The sequence below is a fragment of the Puma concolor genome, chromosome A3 (genome assembly GCF_028749965.1).
Source record: "Puma concolor isolate L17-30 chromosome A3, mPumCon1.1.hap2, whole genome shotgun sequence".
In the NCBI taxonomy this organism is placed as follows: domain Eukaryota; kingdom Metazoa; phylum Chordata; class Mammalia; order Carnivora; family Felidae; genus Puma; species Puma concolor.
Window position 1 is genome coordinate 99,833,021 of NC_141669.1, and position 14,629 is coordinate 99,847,649.

The 14,629-nt window shown below is 35.7% G+C and overlaps 1 protein-coding gene across 1 annotated transcript in view; it reads right to left on the reverse strand.

Annotated features, from left to right (window-relative positions):
* Nucleotides 1–14,629, reverse strand: part of MACROD2 (mono-ADP ribosylhydrolase 2) — a 2,047,210-nt gene that overhangs the window by 49,439 nt on the left and 1,983,142 nt on the right. The window contains exons 15-16 of the mRNA XM_086701648.1: nt 10,768–10,842; nt 10,413–10,505 (exon numbers count right to left, since the gene is read on the reverse strand). Coding sequence (XP_086557774.1) covers nt 10,413–10,505; nt 10,768–10,842 — 168 coding nt within the window. The remainder of the gene's footprint in view (nt 1–10,412; nt 10,506–10,767; nt 10,843–14,629) is intronic.

A 14,629-nucleotide genomic window follows, 5' to 3' on the forward strand; every position in this document is an offset into this window, starting at 1 on the left:
TCTAGAGGCTGCTCATGTCCTCTCTCCTTTATCCATCTTCAAAACCACAGTGTGGTTCTCAGGCACATGTTCTCCCCCACCCCTCCCAAAGACATACACACATATTATATCTATATTTATCCTGGCTATTACTTATCCTATTTAATTATATATAATTATTGGATTTTATGCAAGTTTTATTTTCTGGTTGCATAGGCCTGTCTATAATATTTGCTAATGAGAAAAACAAGAGTAATGTAACACACTATGAAATGACTATATTCATTTTGAAAAGTATTCCCTTACATTGAAATTATATGTCCATATCTTAATATATTATGAGCCATACCTCTCCTGATACCAAATATTATTATTTCATGAACTATGCTCAAAAGTATATGAAAATGAATGACAGGTGAAGTAATTTTGCATATATTTGAGGAATGAACTGAATATGATAAATGGAAAAAGAACATTCTCCTTTGAAATATGTCATTAAAAAGAAATTTCCACTTTTTTTCCCCTTTCCTTCCTATTTCTCTGTAGCTTTTTTCTATTGGTTTCAATTAAAATCCAAGACTAATAAACTATGACATCTCTGAAACATGAACAGACATGCTTCTATGTCAAAAATGTAAGTTCTAACAATGAGATGGTATTTACTGGTTAGAAACATGACTGATTTATCACTACACTTCCTTTGAAGATTCACAGTGAAATAAAGCTATCACATACAATCAACCCAAACCCCTCACTATTGTTAAAATGCTTACCTCCCTTTTTCTTTTCTTTTCTTTTCTTTTCTTTTTTTAATCATCGCAACAGATGTCATAAAATAAATGTACTGAAACATTCAAGCAGCAAGCTCCCTAATTGTTTCCATCCTGATTATAAAGACACATTGAAAGGTAAATCCTCACAGTGAAATCAATGAAAAAAATAATTAACATTCAAAGTACTCCTTATACCACCTGCTCTTTACATACTGTGCTGAAATGAAGGCACCTGACGTATAACAAGTAAGAAAAAGAAATTGAGCTTCCTTCTAAAACAGAGAGAAAAGTAGCACTTAAATTTGAAATCCAAATCAGAATGGATATACCTTTTGTAGAATCAACAGGGTCTAGAAGCTCCTTCATCTGAGTCAAGTGAAATGGGCAAAGTACAGTAAATATTTTATCCAATATATTTTGTGGCTATTTGTTACTTTAAAAAAATCTTTTATGCAAATAGATGTTGAGCTTCTGTGGTCTTTAAAAGTCGATGTTCCAACTAATATCTGAGTGTAAGCCTATATGTTAAAATTTGGGATGACGATAGTTTGGTCTTTACAACAAAATGTATAAACGAACATATTTCCATATTCATATTATTACGATCTCTAACTGTGCACCCCACTCATTGTACGACTGGACCTGCATTTGTGAGTTCTGTCACCTAATGGTCTTTCCGTAAAAATGGTTGTGTTAGGATGTTTACTTCACGGTCCTAATGAAGGTCTCACTTGTAGTCTACTCAGAGAAAGTAAAGATCAGTTCACTGAAAAATAGGTAGACTCTTCTTTTAAATAGTGGCAAACAAATGCTTTATAGGAAACTTAAATTTTCATTCTAAGAGAGAAAGAACCAAGGCTTTGGAGTATTCCTTCTCACCATCCAAATTGTGAAATGCTTGAGATCCAAGCCACACTGTTTTGGGTTGCCTCTAGTGGATGCTAACATCAAAGGGAGCCATTTTCTCCCAGTTTCCCAGTTTCGGAAGGGGTGTGGACAGGGCAAATGCTGTGCCTACAGCTAGGCAAGGCATTGTGGGAATAAATCTGTGTTCACAGTACTAACGAAACATACATGCACACGTGTCTGTGTATTGATAAAGACTTTGTAACTTAGGAGTTCCTGCATGATAATGAATAGTTTCACCTTCAAGGTAATTTGGGCTATCTTCACATAGATGCTATAGACTAGGAGTCAGCAATTTTTTTTTCTGTAAAGGGCCAGATATAAATGTTTCAGTCTTTGCAGGTTTTAATACAATTCTATTTGTGCACACTGAAATTTGAATTTAATATAATTTTAATGTCTCAAAAATTATTACTCATTTCTCCCCCCACCACTTAAAAGTGTGAAAACCATTTCTAATTCATAAGCCATACAAAAAGAGGCAGCAGGCCAGATTTGGCTGATGGGTTGTTGCTAGAGGCCACAGATTATTCCTCAAAGATAGTTTCATTTCATCTTTTTAGCAACTCCAAGAGGCATGAGGACAGCTACATCTCTCACTAAAGAGGAAACTAAGGCTCCAGGAGGCTTACACAGCTTACTTGTGGTTAAAGCTAGTCAGTGTTATATGTTATATATAAATAAGGTGTATAATATATAGTCATAAGTAATATATATAATCAGCACATATGAACACATAAAATAAGCAACATAGATATATATATATATATAAGAAAAATTTTGTGTATACTGTATATAACTAAAATACATAATACATAATTTGCTTATGTTTATATAAGTAACTCATATTTCCTATGCTTTTTTTCACTATTCCGCATGAATCCTATTCCAAAGTCCAGCAGAGTGCAATAAATATAATACATATATGTTCCCTATTGACTGTATACATCAACATTAGGTGCTTAATAAGTATTTGTTGAATGAATGGAACAATTATCACTCTCAGTTATATGATATGCAATAGGAAACAGTGTACGAATGTGCTTACAAGGATTCCACCGCCAGTCAGATTTCTGAGTTAGCAGAAAAAAATAACTTTACTTGATTATATCACCAATAATTAAGTTTTCCTTACCTAGGCTGTGTTGTTTGCACTGGGAAATAATTACATTTCATAATACTAAGTTGCACTGTTTTCATATCATAACATCTATGAAATAGAGAATTGTAAAATTTTTGTTGGCTAGAACATTGTGATGAAATTCACTGATCCTATATAGGCACTAACATCAAAAACAGAAATACCAAAATTTGCAGAATGGGTTTGGATGGCTTAGAGGGAAACCCTTGGAAATAATAGTGAAATAGGGAAGGAACTGAGGAGGTAGTAAATCAGAAGTGTTTAGCAATTGTCTCTATGTAGAAGCAAAAAAGTAAGTAGCTCTACCTTAATGATAATAGCACAGTGCCTTTTAATTTCTTTCTGGATTCTCTTTAAGTCTGAATCATCCACATGTTTAACACCATACAGCAGAGTATGTGTGAAACAACACAGATATTGATAACTCTGATTGAGATTGATTCAGAAGTTGACCCTGTATCTGGTGAAATTTTGGCAATACCTTAACTAATTTATTTAATACGTTTCCCTTTATGTATTCTCCAAAGTTATTTATGATAAACTCTGTGTGTAGTTATTTTAATAGCTGTAACTATAAAATCATTTCAATAGTTGCAAAATACAAAGTCTAAATGATGACAACATTTCTTACTTTAATTGGCAAGATTTTTAAAAAATTTCTTAATGATATATAAAATAATGATGCATCATAAATTGTGGCATCTTAGAAGTACATTTACATCCACAGCATAAGTCCATTTACAGTAGCCCTTGACACAAAATGATAGCAAGTAAACGAAATCTCAGAGACTTAATGAGAAGTTGCTGCCTTACCCCAATACTGCCCTGGCATTTTGTCACTATCTGTTAAACATATCAGATAACCAACACTGATGAATTCAGTGAAATGGGAAAAAGGGTAAAGATGGCAGTCTTACCTTCATATACTGTCAAGAAAGATTGTCTAAGACTTGATAATGGGCAAAAGAGAGTGTGGCCCTCCTGTGGAAGGCTGGGTATTGTACAGCACCCTCTCTGGGACTATCTATGTGTGTTATTCCTTTGACAAACTTTCTATCAACTAGACTATTTTATCAGTACAGAGAGAAGTTAACTTGTAGAGGGGCACCTGGGTGGCTCAGCCAGTTAAGGTTCTGACTTTGGCTCAGGTCATGATCTTGAGGGTTCATGAATTTGAGACCCGCGTTGGGCTCTGTGCTGACAGCTCAGAGCCTGGAGTCTGCTTTGGATTCTGCATCTCCGTCTCTCTCTGCCCCTGCCCTGCTCACTCTCTGTCTCTCCCTCAATAATAAATAAACATTTAAAAATTAAAAAAAATAAGTTAACTTGTAGAAAACTTGTAGTGATGAAGAAGAGACTTGTTTACAGACGTGCAAATGCATTTGGTTTGGTGGAGAAGAAGGAATATATTTTCTTGCCCTACATAAAATTAACTAGTCTTTCAAATTTCAGGACCCTTGAGTTATGTGTGTAAGTGTGTATGCATGGCTATATTCAGTACTCCTGATTGTATGTATATTATGGAGATATATACATCTAAAATTCTCTTTTAAATCAGTTTTATATCTTACTAGTTCCCTCATTAATTCATGAGTTAAAGAAAATCTTTTACATGATTGTGTCTTTCTGAAAACTATAATTTCACATTATTTAATATCTTGGAGAAGAAGGCAAATATAATGAACATGTCACCCAATGTTAACAATGTACTCACTATTTTTAGAGGAAACTAATTGTCTGGAATATTTAAGGATATATGCAAAATAATATTATGGTTAGATGCAGGAACAAATCTTTTTATTAGATGTGATAAGATTGAAGGTATGCTGTGCACAGAGAGCTGCAGAACTCTAATGGAACAGAGAGGAATAAAAAGTTCCACACCTGGAGACAGAATTCTACTTAAGGGAGAGGTCTGTTTCATCTTTGCAAATTACTCTGATAAGCCACATTGCCATATGCCTCAGGGCAAGACCAGGCAATCTAGGCTTGGTACAAAGTCAAATTGTAAATGAAATTGGGGAGTTAGGGAGGGGAGAAAATAAAAAAAAGACAAAGTGGATCCAGGAACAAAGCTGGATGCTGGAGATTTATTAGAAGAGATGATCTCTGAAAATTCCCCAGATAGAGATGATAAGTTTTGATCCTGATGTTCACTTAAGTCTACACATGTCCTTAATTCTAGTACTTCCTCCCCTCCCCCTTACATGTGGAATGGAAGTTCAGGCTAAATTTTTCCCAATCTTGAAAGACAAGCTGATCCAAGCTAGCTAGAGGATTTGGCCAAAAGGCTAAATTTTGGCCAATAATATTATAATATTATTATTATTCAGGAGGCATGTTACATACTTTCTTATTGAGAGATGTTGAATATAAATTTGCACACATACAGATATGCAGTATGGAAACCAAAATTATTATTGTAGACCTGAATACACTATTCATTCTTTTTGTTTTTTAACTTTAATTTTTTATTTGAAGGAGAAACATGAAGAAGATTAGCGTTCTAAAAATGAATTTTAAAGAGTCATGTATCTTTACCTCTTATACAGTGTAATTTGAATGAACTGGTTCTATATGTATATGTTGCATACAGACAGATATGCAGAAAACCTAAATAATCAAGCTTAAAAAAGTTACAACTTTTATGTTCAATATATTTACCCAATACAAGGGATTTCATTAAACACTTCAAAATATTCCTAAGACCTGTACAGGGATCAGCATTATGAATTTATCTTATATTCTAAAACAAAATTTGGTTCACAAATTCCAGCTACAAAATATGATGAGGAAAGCAGACCAATAACAGAAGAAACTACTGGAACATGAAACCCCCCTCCCCAAACTAAACTGTAACGCTGTTAATGTAAAACACACAGAATTATTAAAGTTGACTTCATTTGAAAAGATGAGATAAAAAGACTTTCTGAAAATATAAAGTTCCAGGAAAGTAATTACTCTAGGTACAAGCTCACATAATATTTTGTGTGAATCAACTTATACCCGAACTCTGATTCTCTAGAGCAAAGAACACAGGCTGGAGTATGAAAGCCTGGATGCCACAGATGCTGTCTGTTGCTGCATTGTCGGTGTCGAGGCTGCTTGTCAAGCAGAGAGGAAAAGGCTCTGTCATCCATGCAAGAATCCCATAAATAGTGGAAAACACCAAGGGCTGTGTAGTGGTGCTTTATAGACAAAAATGAATCCCGATTGAATTTGACTGGTAGGAGCATAAAAGAAAGTGGTTCACTAACTATGTGTTCACCTAAAGATGAAACAGTGGCCAGAGGAGCTACAAGAAAGGATGCTTCCCACATGGGTAAGAAAGATGGTGATGGAAATCCAGCCTCGTTCTGAGTAGAATTTGTGTGGAAACTTAATTTGAGTCGAAAGGCATTTTTTCCCCATTTAAAATATCTTCTGGGAATAATTAGCAGTCCAATTATTCAGTTAAGTCCTGAAATAAAATATGGTTGATTTGGCTGATCTTATTGTCTGATCCAGGGCATTTCTGCATTTTTATCAGTAGAATGCAATAAATAAAACTGAGTAAAACCCATAATTACGGCCTTCTCTAGGTATTGATGACCACTGGCTCCCATGTTGCCCTCCCTACCTCGTTTTATCAAGAATGCAGTTCTTTGGCCTTCTGAGAAAATTTGTGATATCGGGGAACCCCATACTTACATTATTGAGTTCATGCCCCTCATTGTATGACCCTGGAAACTGGGATTCAGAGACATTAAAGGTACCACACAGCCAGAGCCAGAAGCTATGGATTTGCATACACTTTGTTACACAGCCCTGATAGAGGCCAAAACATAAGCCTGAGAACATGATATTTTAGACTTGTTGCTGGCTTCTACCTCACTTTCTGCTTCTATGCCTGTCTACATCCATCTTTTCCCAAGGAGGTCTGACTTAGTCCAACTATAGATCTGAAGTCTCTATTAACAGTTTGATCAACCTTAGGAGAATAAATAATTACTATTTCAGAAAAGACTTATCAATTGATATAAGAAAAATCATTAGGATGTATGCCTTCCATGTAACACTTGAAGAAAAAGTCCAATATATTCATAGTAAATCACAAATGAAAATTACGTGTTTTAATAAGGACAGCAATATGATATAGTTAAGATTTTATGTCAAATATTTCTCAGTTCAACTAGAAATAAACATGTTCAGAAACATGTTTTAATGGTGGCTTTCTACTTTATGCTAAAACATGAGATCCTGTTTAGAGGAGATCTCCTATAATATTACTTTCCTATTAGGGTTATCAGCCTAAATGGGGTTATTTTACTGGATTTCATATGTGCTGCAGACCCTGCTGGGGAAGTATAAAACGGGGCTCATTTAGAAAGAGGCAATGAAGCTCTCAGAGAAAAGCTGCCATATGTGAAACCTCACTCGATGCCTGTTGAAATTTTTGTATTTCAGATCTCCCAGGGATATGTCCATTGTGCTATTGTATAATTTTATCAGCATGAACTTCTGCTGAATATTTTCTCTTCTTTTCAAAACCCATATTTTGGTAGAGCTAACTTCAAAACTTAATGTTGCAACATCTGTGCCCATACACCAGGGAGCCATAGAAGATGTATCCTGAAGATTATCTACATTTTCTAATCTTATAGAATGCTGCAAAATGAGAGAAAAAGGTTATACATTTTTTTCCTGGTCTGAAATTTTTTGAAAGCAACCACTTTCTGTCTCCTTGGATTCCCAAAATAAAAGAGAACCCATATTCCTAAAGCTATAAAGACTATCCCTACAAATGTAATAGAAAATTAATTTGTTTTGTTTGTAGATTGGGGTAATTTTTAATACGTTTGTGCAACTTTCCAATAAGAGACACTGTGAATATACACAAAACGTGGAGCTATATTCTCAAAATGGTTTCAAATAAGATTCTAGCTCTGTGAGTCTAAAGAAAGCAAAAAAAAAAAAAAGTCCTGATTTCAGTTATTTAGTACTTTTATTCCATGGACCTACCAATAGATCAATGGCATCTTCTTTTAAAAAATAGAAATTATGGTTGGATCAACACTTCTCAAACAGAAGACTGACATCTTGACAGAGAAGTTTCTGAATAGAGAAAAATGCCTCCCTCCTCACCTTTCATTAATTGTTCTATCTTTATAGAAAAGAATATACATATCGAAACTACCTGCAGGAGACGGTGCTGAAAAGGAAATGTGCAGAACATTTTTTTTTAAATTTTATTAACATTTATTTATTTTTGAGAGAGAGAGCGGAGAAGACACAGAATCACAAGCAGGCTCTAGGCTCTGAGCTGTCAGCACCAAGCCCGACATGGGGCTTGAACCCACAAACCGCAAGATCATGACCTGAGCTGAAGTCGGACGCTTAACCGACTGAGCCACCCAAGCGCCCCGAGAACAATTTTTTTGTTGTTGAGGGAAAATGTGAAGTTTTAATGGATTCAAAACAGTTAGGAAGGATGACGAATGGGCTTGAGAAGCTCCAAATGCGGATCCTCTCGACTTTGTCATCAGTGTATCAAAGTATGAGAAACACCAAACACTGAGCACTTTCTATGCAGCAGGTATTGTAATTTCTGTACATGGATCAACTCACTAAAGTTTCTCTGCAACCATACGTGACAGGTGATTTTGTCATCACCATCTTACAGATGAGGAAACTGAGGCATGGAAAATTTAAATAACTCTCCCAGGGCCACCCAGCTTGTTAGTGAGGGCAGAGCTACCTCACACACAGTACCCTGAATCTACATGGCCCCACTTTCCTTCGGCGACTTTTCTAATGTGTAGCAAGCTAGCTACCTATTAACTCTTACTCTGAAGCAAAGAAAAAGATGGTAAAGGGATGCATTTCACATTACTTCAAATTTAAACAGGAATATGCAAGGCAGGGCCAAGTTAAGTATCTCTGGTAAGGAAGGAGAGGGAAAACCAGTCCACATGCATTATTACTCTCCTGCAGTGAAAAGTCAATTTCAAAAAAAAAAAAAAAAAAAAAGAAGCCCAACTTCAAAGTTGCTATAAGCAAGTAGCAGAATTTGACTTCACTTCTTATGTGTCATTCTGCCATTTGCTATAGAGCATTGACATCCCTGCAAGGCAGAGGGGGGTTGGTATTTAACTCTTCAGGAACTAGAGGAGAGCCAGTTGCTGAAGGACCAAGGGAAACCCATCAGGGTGTGCTGAATGCCAGCTTTTCCCCTGTAGGTCAAGTTAAAGAGAAGAAAATGTGGGGCGGCTGGGTGGCTCTCTCTCAAATAAATAACTAAACTTAAAAAATAAACAAACTTAAAAAAAAAAGAAGAAAATATACTAGTTGTTTGCTGTTCCTCATTTGCATGTCTTGAGGTACAATATACAAAGTAAATGATTTCTGCTGTAGAGAAATTAAGCAGGCAGGCAAGACATTGTGTATTTTACACTTTAGAAGTACAACTGAAGAGAGCAGTGCCATGTATCTGTGTCTCAAGTAAGGGTTGTATCAATTCTCTGTTACCATCATCAGACTTAAAATACTCCAGATATGCCATTTACTAGACTTGCTGGGAACTTCGTGACATGAGCCTGAACTGGGATGGAAGAGTATTGTGCTCTAAATGCAGTGGAAATTTTTAAAAGATGTCGAAATTACTAACCCGGCTTAGTAATTAAACTTTGTCAATGCCCCTTGCCAAGAAGAGTTCATAATTTGGAGGCAGTAGTTACTATTGACCTGATTTTACCATTAAGATCATGTCTGCCTTTTAATTTGGAAACAAAATTGATCCCTGTGTTCTATAAAGAGGGCCTGTCAAGTTATTACTTTGTAACTGCTTTGCAAACACATATTTATTTAAGAGCAGCATGACTTATGATAGAGTATACCAGACAAATCATTTCATTTTTTATTTCATATTTGGGCTTCTTTTAAGAGATCGCTTTATATTTAAAAATCATCCAGTTCTTCAATAAGAACTTTGATAATAGTTTTTTAAAATAGATGCTTTAAAAAGATGTATGTCTTTCTCCAATATATTGGCTTCATGCCCCAAGTAGCGCTTTAAAATTTACAAAGTATTCGTTCCTCCTATGGCTTCAGAAATCGTTATGATGCTCACTTATTTATTTTTAGTATTCAATATTATTGTATCCTAGTATTAGTGGACAAAGCCTACAATTGAGAAGGTTCATATAATGTGTATATTTTACATAAATTGCTTCCTTAATCACTGCCATATGAAGGACGACAGAAGGAAATCAATACAGAAAGGTTAATGTGTGTGTTTTAAAGCCATCTCAGACTTTCTAAGACTCTCATCCATCTAGTCCTTAATTTCAATTTCTTATAGGCATTCTAAATGCTATAATTTTTAAATTAAATTAAATAGAAATGAATAATAAAAATATCTTCAAACTATTTGGAAGGACGAAACAACTGTTACAAATATCTTCTTTTGCTACTTCTAGATTATTCTACTCTCACAAGTAGGCTGAGGATGAAAGAAATGTTCATTTTCCCCCTTCACAGGCTGCTCTTCCAGAAGGATAACTGATGGTTGCATTGTAGGCGAAAATCCAAAGGAATTCATTATTCCTGATGGGTTAATTTAAGAGCAGTCCTACCTTTTTCACCTTCTTTTTCCTCTTGGTCATCTGTTAGCAGGATCACTTCTGGTTGCTCAACAGTCGTGGCATCATCTTGGTTTGGTGAAAGCTCTAAAGAGAGCCAGAAGGACACTCAGGGATGTTTTAATTGGAATCATTGAGAGAACACAGTGACTAAAGCAGAGAAACTTCAAGTTCTTTTTTTTTTTTTTTTCCCTTCAAGTTTTAACAGGCACACCAAGCAGAACACTATTGCCATTCTCCAGTAATCAGTGCTTGAAAGACAGACCCACACCACTCACATGCACGGGATATGCAGAAGTCATGGTTTAGTTTCATCTCATTCTCTGATAACACATTCTGGTTTTAATACCTTCAGTTTCCATATGTGAGCTCTGGGACTCTGCCTCAATTTTTATCTCATTCTTCGCTGAGTCATGCTCTTGTCCTGTGAAGCACAGTGATTGCAAGAGAGAGAGAGAGAGAAAGAGAGAGAGAGAGAGAGAGAGAGAGAGAGAGAGAGAGAGAGAGATGCATGACCATAGCTTTATCCCTGGTTTGAAAAAGCAAAAAATTAAAAACCATGTTTTGATCATTCATGGAGAGGCAGAGAACAGTTTTGAACCAAAGTGGACAACTTTGCAAATCATCAAATTTATGCCATTTATTTTGTGAGAGCTATCCTGACAATTACGCAAAAACCTCTTCGAACTGACTGGTGTAATCTGTGTTTAGTTTATTAATGTACTGAATGTCTATGGGCACAACCTGGAAGTTTTGAAATTTTAAATAATTCCTGTATGGGTTATCTACACTTAATTTTCCTTTAAGTATAGACATTTCCTATATTGAGGATTCCTAGAAAGTGAAAACACTAGTATTCTCATTCTCCCATTAAATGAGCATGAAAAATGTAAGTAATGTGAGCACACAGGGATCGGGTCACCTAACACCTCAACCATTCTGTTAAGACACCTAATAAATATAGCAAAAGTCAGGAGAGGGATCAGCCAACTCTTGATTACTCCAAGGCTGATTATCTAGTAATGTTTTTTTTCTTCCACACCCCCCTGGTTTCTCCCCTTTACTCCCCCCTGTAGAGTTTAGAATATTTAAGTGCTCATTAAGAGAGGAAATCAAAATCTGTCCATTTGTCTCATTTTAATGAAAGATTTTATGCTGAGAATATTTATTTTTTTTAATGCTGAGAACATTTAACTGTTGAAATAAAAAAAAAGTCCAGAGCTAGAGTTGGTTATAGGTATGAAGGGGATGCAGAGGGGCTTGGGCTCTGACTGGGCACATCCCTGTGGTAGATTGCATTATTGTTTCAACTTGCCCCTACATCTTCCTGTAAGAGGATTCTACTTCTTTGTCTGTGACCATGTGACCTGCAGTGGCCCCTGGGGGACAAGTGTTTGTTCCCACCTCACGACACCAGGCCAATAGGGTGATTTGGTTTACAAAATGACACAGCAACACACATGACGGATACTACATTTGAGCAGAAGCTTCAAGATCCATTGCATGTTTCCTCCATCTTTCTTGCTCCTAATAGAGTGCCCTCCTTCAGGTTTATATCCTGGAATTAAAACATGTGGAGCAGAACCAAGCAGAGACACAACAAACCTTTGTTGCTGTAAGCCAATGGGACTTTTAGGATTATTTGTTATATACGACTCTTTATAGTTCCCTCTTTAATACAAATATTCTTAAGGTGCTCACTATATGGCTTCCCCTTGGTTCATGCTCTGCTAGCACGACCTAAAAAAGAAATTTTTTGACACCACTCCTCTTGAGCTCAATTTTAATCTGATAAAAGGATCTGATAAAATAATTACAACTTTGGCATATTTATATGTCTGATCATTGAAGCTAAATATCTCAGGCTGTCTTTGATGACTATCTGTCATCACTCCTAAAATTCAATGCAATGGCAAGTCTTGATGATTCTTTAAAATGTTCCTCTTTTCCCACTTTCCATTTTTCCTTCACCTTTCCCCATTTAGGGATATATTATCTGTCTCTTGGATCTGTCATTTTCTTCTCCTGTAGTCAATCTTGTGAATTGCTAGCAGAAATATCTTTTAAAACATAGATTTGATCAAGATGTTTCCCCTGCTGATAAAGCCCATTCATCTCCATTCCTCTCTATTGCTGCTTAAACTATGGTCCTTGGTAAGCAATACTGGAATTTCAAAAATACAGGAGTTCAGGTCTCATCTCAGACCTACAGTCAGATTCTGCATTTTAACAAGATTTCTAAGTATCTGTAAGTTCATTAATGCTTCAGAAGCACTGACCTAGAGGATAAATGTATATCTGCAAATTATTTATCCTATAAAAAATGCTAAACGTGGCCCAGACACTTCATGTACATTATCTATAATTACCACATTAGCCCTGCAACGTAAGTATTGTGATCCCCATTCTGCTTTTAAAATTTTTAACTGGGTTTATCTGACTACACATCCCTTTTTCCTTTTTGTTTTGCCTGGAAATGTCTTTATTTTGTCTTTTAATTTTTATTTTTTTTATTGATAGAGAGAGAGAGATGGAGGGAACACATGGGGGAGGGGCAGAGATTGGGGAAGAGAGAGAGAGAGAGAGAGAAAGAGAGAATACAAGCAGGCTTCACACTGTCAGCACAGAACCTGATGAGGGACTTGAATGCACAAACTGCAAGATGATGCCCTGAGCCGAAGTTAGATGCTTAACCAACTGAGCCACCCAGACGCCCCTTATCAATCCTATTTCTGATAAAACTAAAGCCACAGGTTTTGCATTCCAGTTTTATCCTGGATAAATACTAGATGGATACCAGAATGGCCGGATGGAGAGAAGGATTATATCACATGGAAAGTGAAGGGGATTTCTCAATTTATTTCCTGGCAAACATCTTGTCTGGATAGCTATTTCTAGCTATCCAAACAAACAGGGGACTTAAAAAATGAAACATAAAAAAAGAGGGGAATTATATAGTAACGAAAAATATTTTTGTAAAAGATATATTCAGAAGAACAAAAAACATATACAGCGTTTTTGTGTTTGCAAAGAACTGATGAATAAAGAAATGAAAAGATGGATTGAAGAGCATAGATACTGTCTGAGGCATTGTGAAAAACCTACAAGCCTAAAAGCAAAATGACAACATTAACATCAGCAGTGGATGTCATAAAAAGAATAAGCACTATAGATAAATTAATGGTTTAGAAATAAAACTTCTGAATTAAAATTCACTAAGAAAGCAAAAGGAGAAAAGGAAACATAAAAAGATGATAAACACAGAGGACAGAAAATAGCAATAGAATTTCTAATTTAAGGATTAGAGGAAATCTAAGCAGCAGCATTTTTTTTTTTTTTTATGTGAGAGCAACCATTAAAAAACACATCATGAGGTTTTAAAAGACTGGAGAATGTAGAATATGACTTTGTTTTTTGTAAGTATCTACTATCTACTACTATCTACTAACCATCTACTATTTTGTAACTCATCAAACATGCCCTTATACATATTTATATTAATGGGAACAAAAGCTAGGAAGGCTTTATCTTAAATGTTAACACTGGATCTTTGAATGGTAAGTAGGATTTTAATTTATGGGATTTTTATTTTGCTAACCTGCATTTTATATTTTACAACAAATGCATATTATATAATATAATAATCATAATGAAACAATTTGGGAAGCAGAGAAAAGTGCTTTCTATGATATCACAGAAGAAAAATTTGTAACCAAAAGGTGTTTGTGTTTAGCTAAATCCAGTTTCCTTTGCTCAGTGTCTATTCTATTTGAACTCTAAAATACTTGAGAAATTCAGCTGTTGAGGAGCTCTTTCTTCTTGAGTGTCCCTTTTTAAAAAATGTTTATTTATTATTTATTTTTGAGAGAGAGCAAGCAAGTGGGGGAGGGAGAAAGAGAGAAGGAGAGAGAGAATCCCAACCGGGCTCTGTGCAATTAGCACAGAGCCCAACACAGGGCTGGAAACCTGAGATCATGACCTGAGCTGAAATTAAGAGTCGGACGCTTAATTGACTGAAACAGCTAAGTGCCCCTGAATTTCCCTCTTTTTTGTCTTTTGGTCAACTCACCTACCTTCCATTCTCTCTATATCCCAACCTGGTCACCATTTTCTAAACCCATTACTTTATTTCTTGCCTTTGTGTCCACTCAACATGTGTTCTCACTGGTTGAACCCCCCCCCCTCACCCCCACCTTCTATCTAGTAAAAAT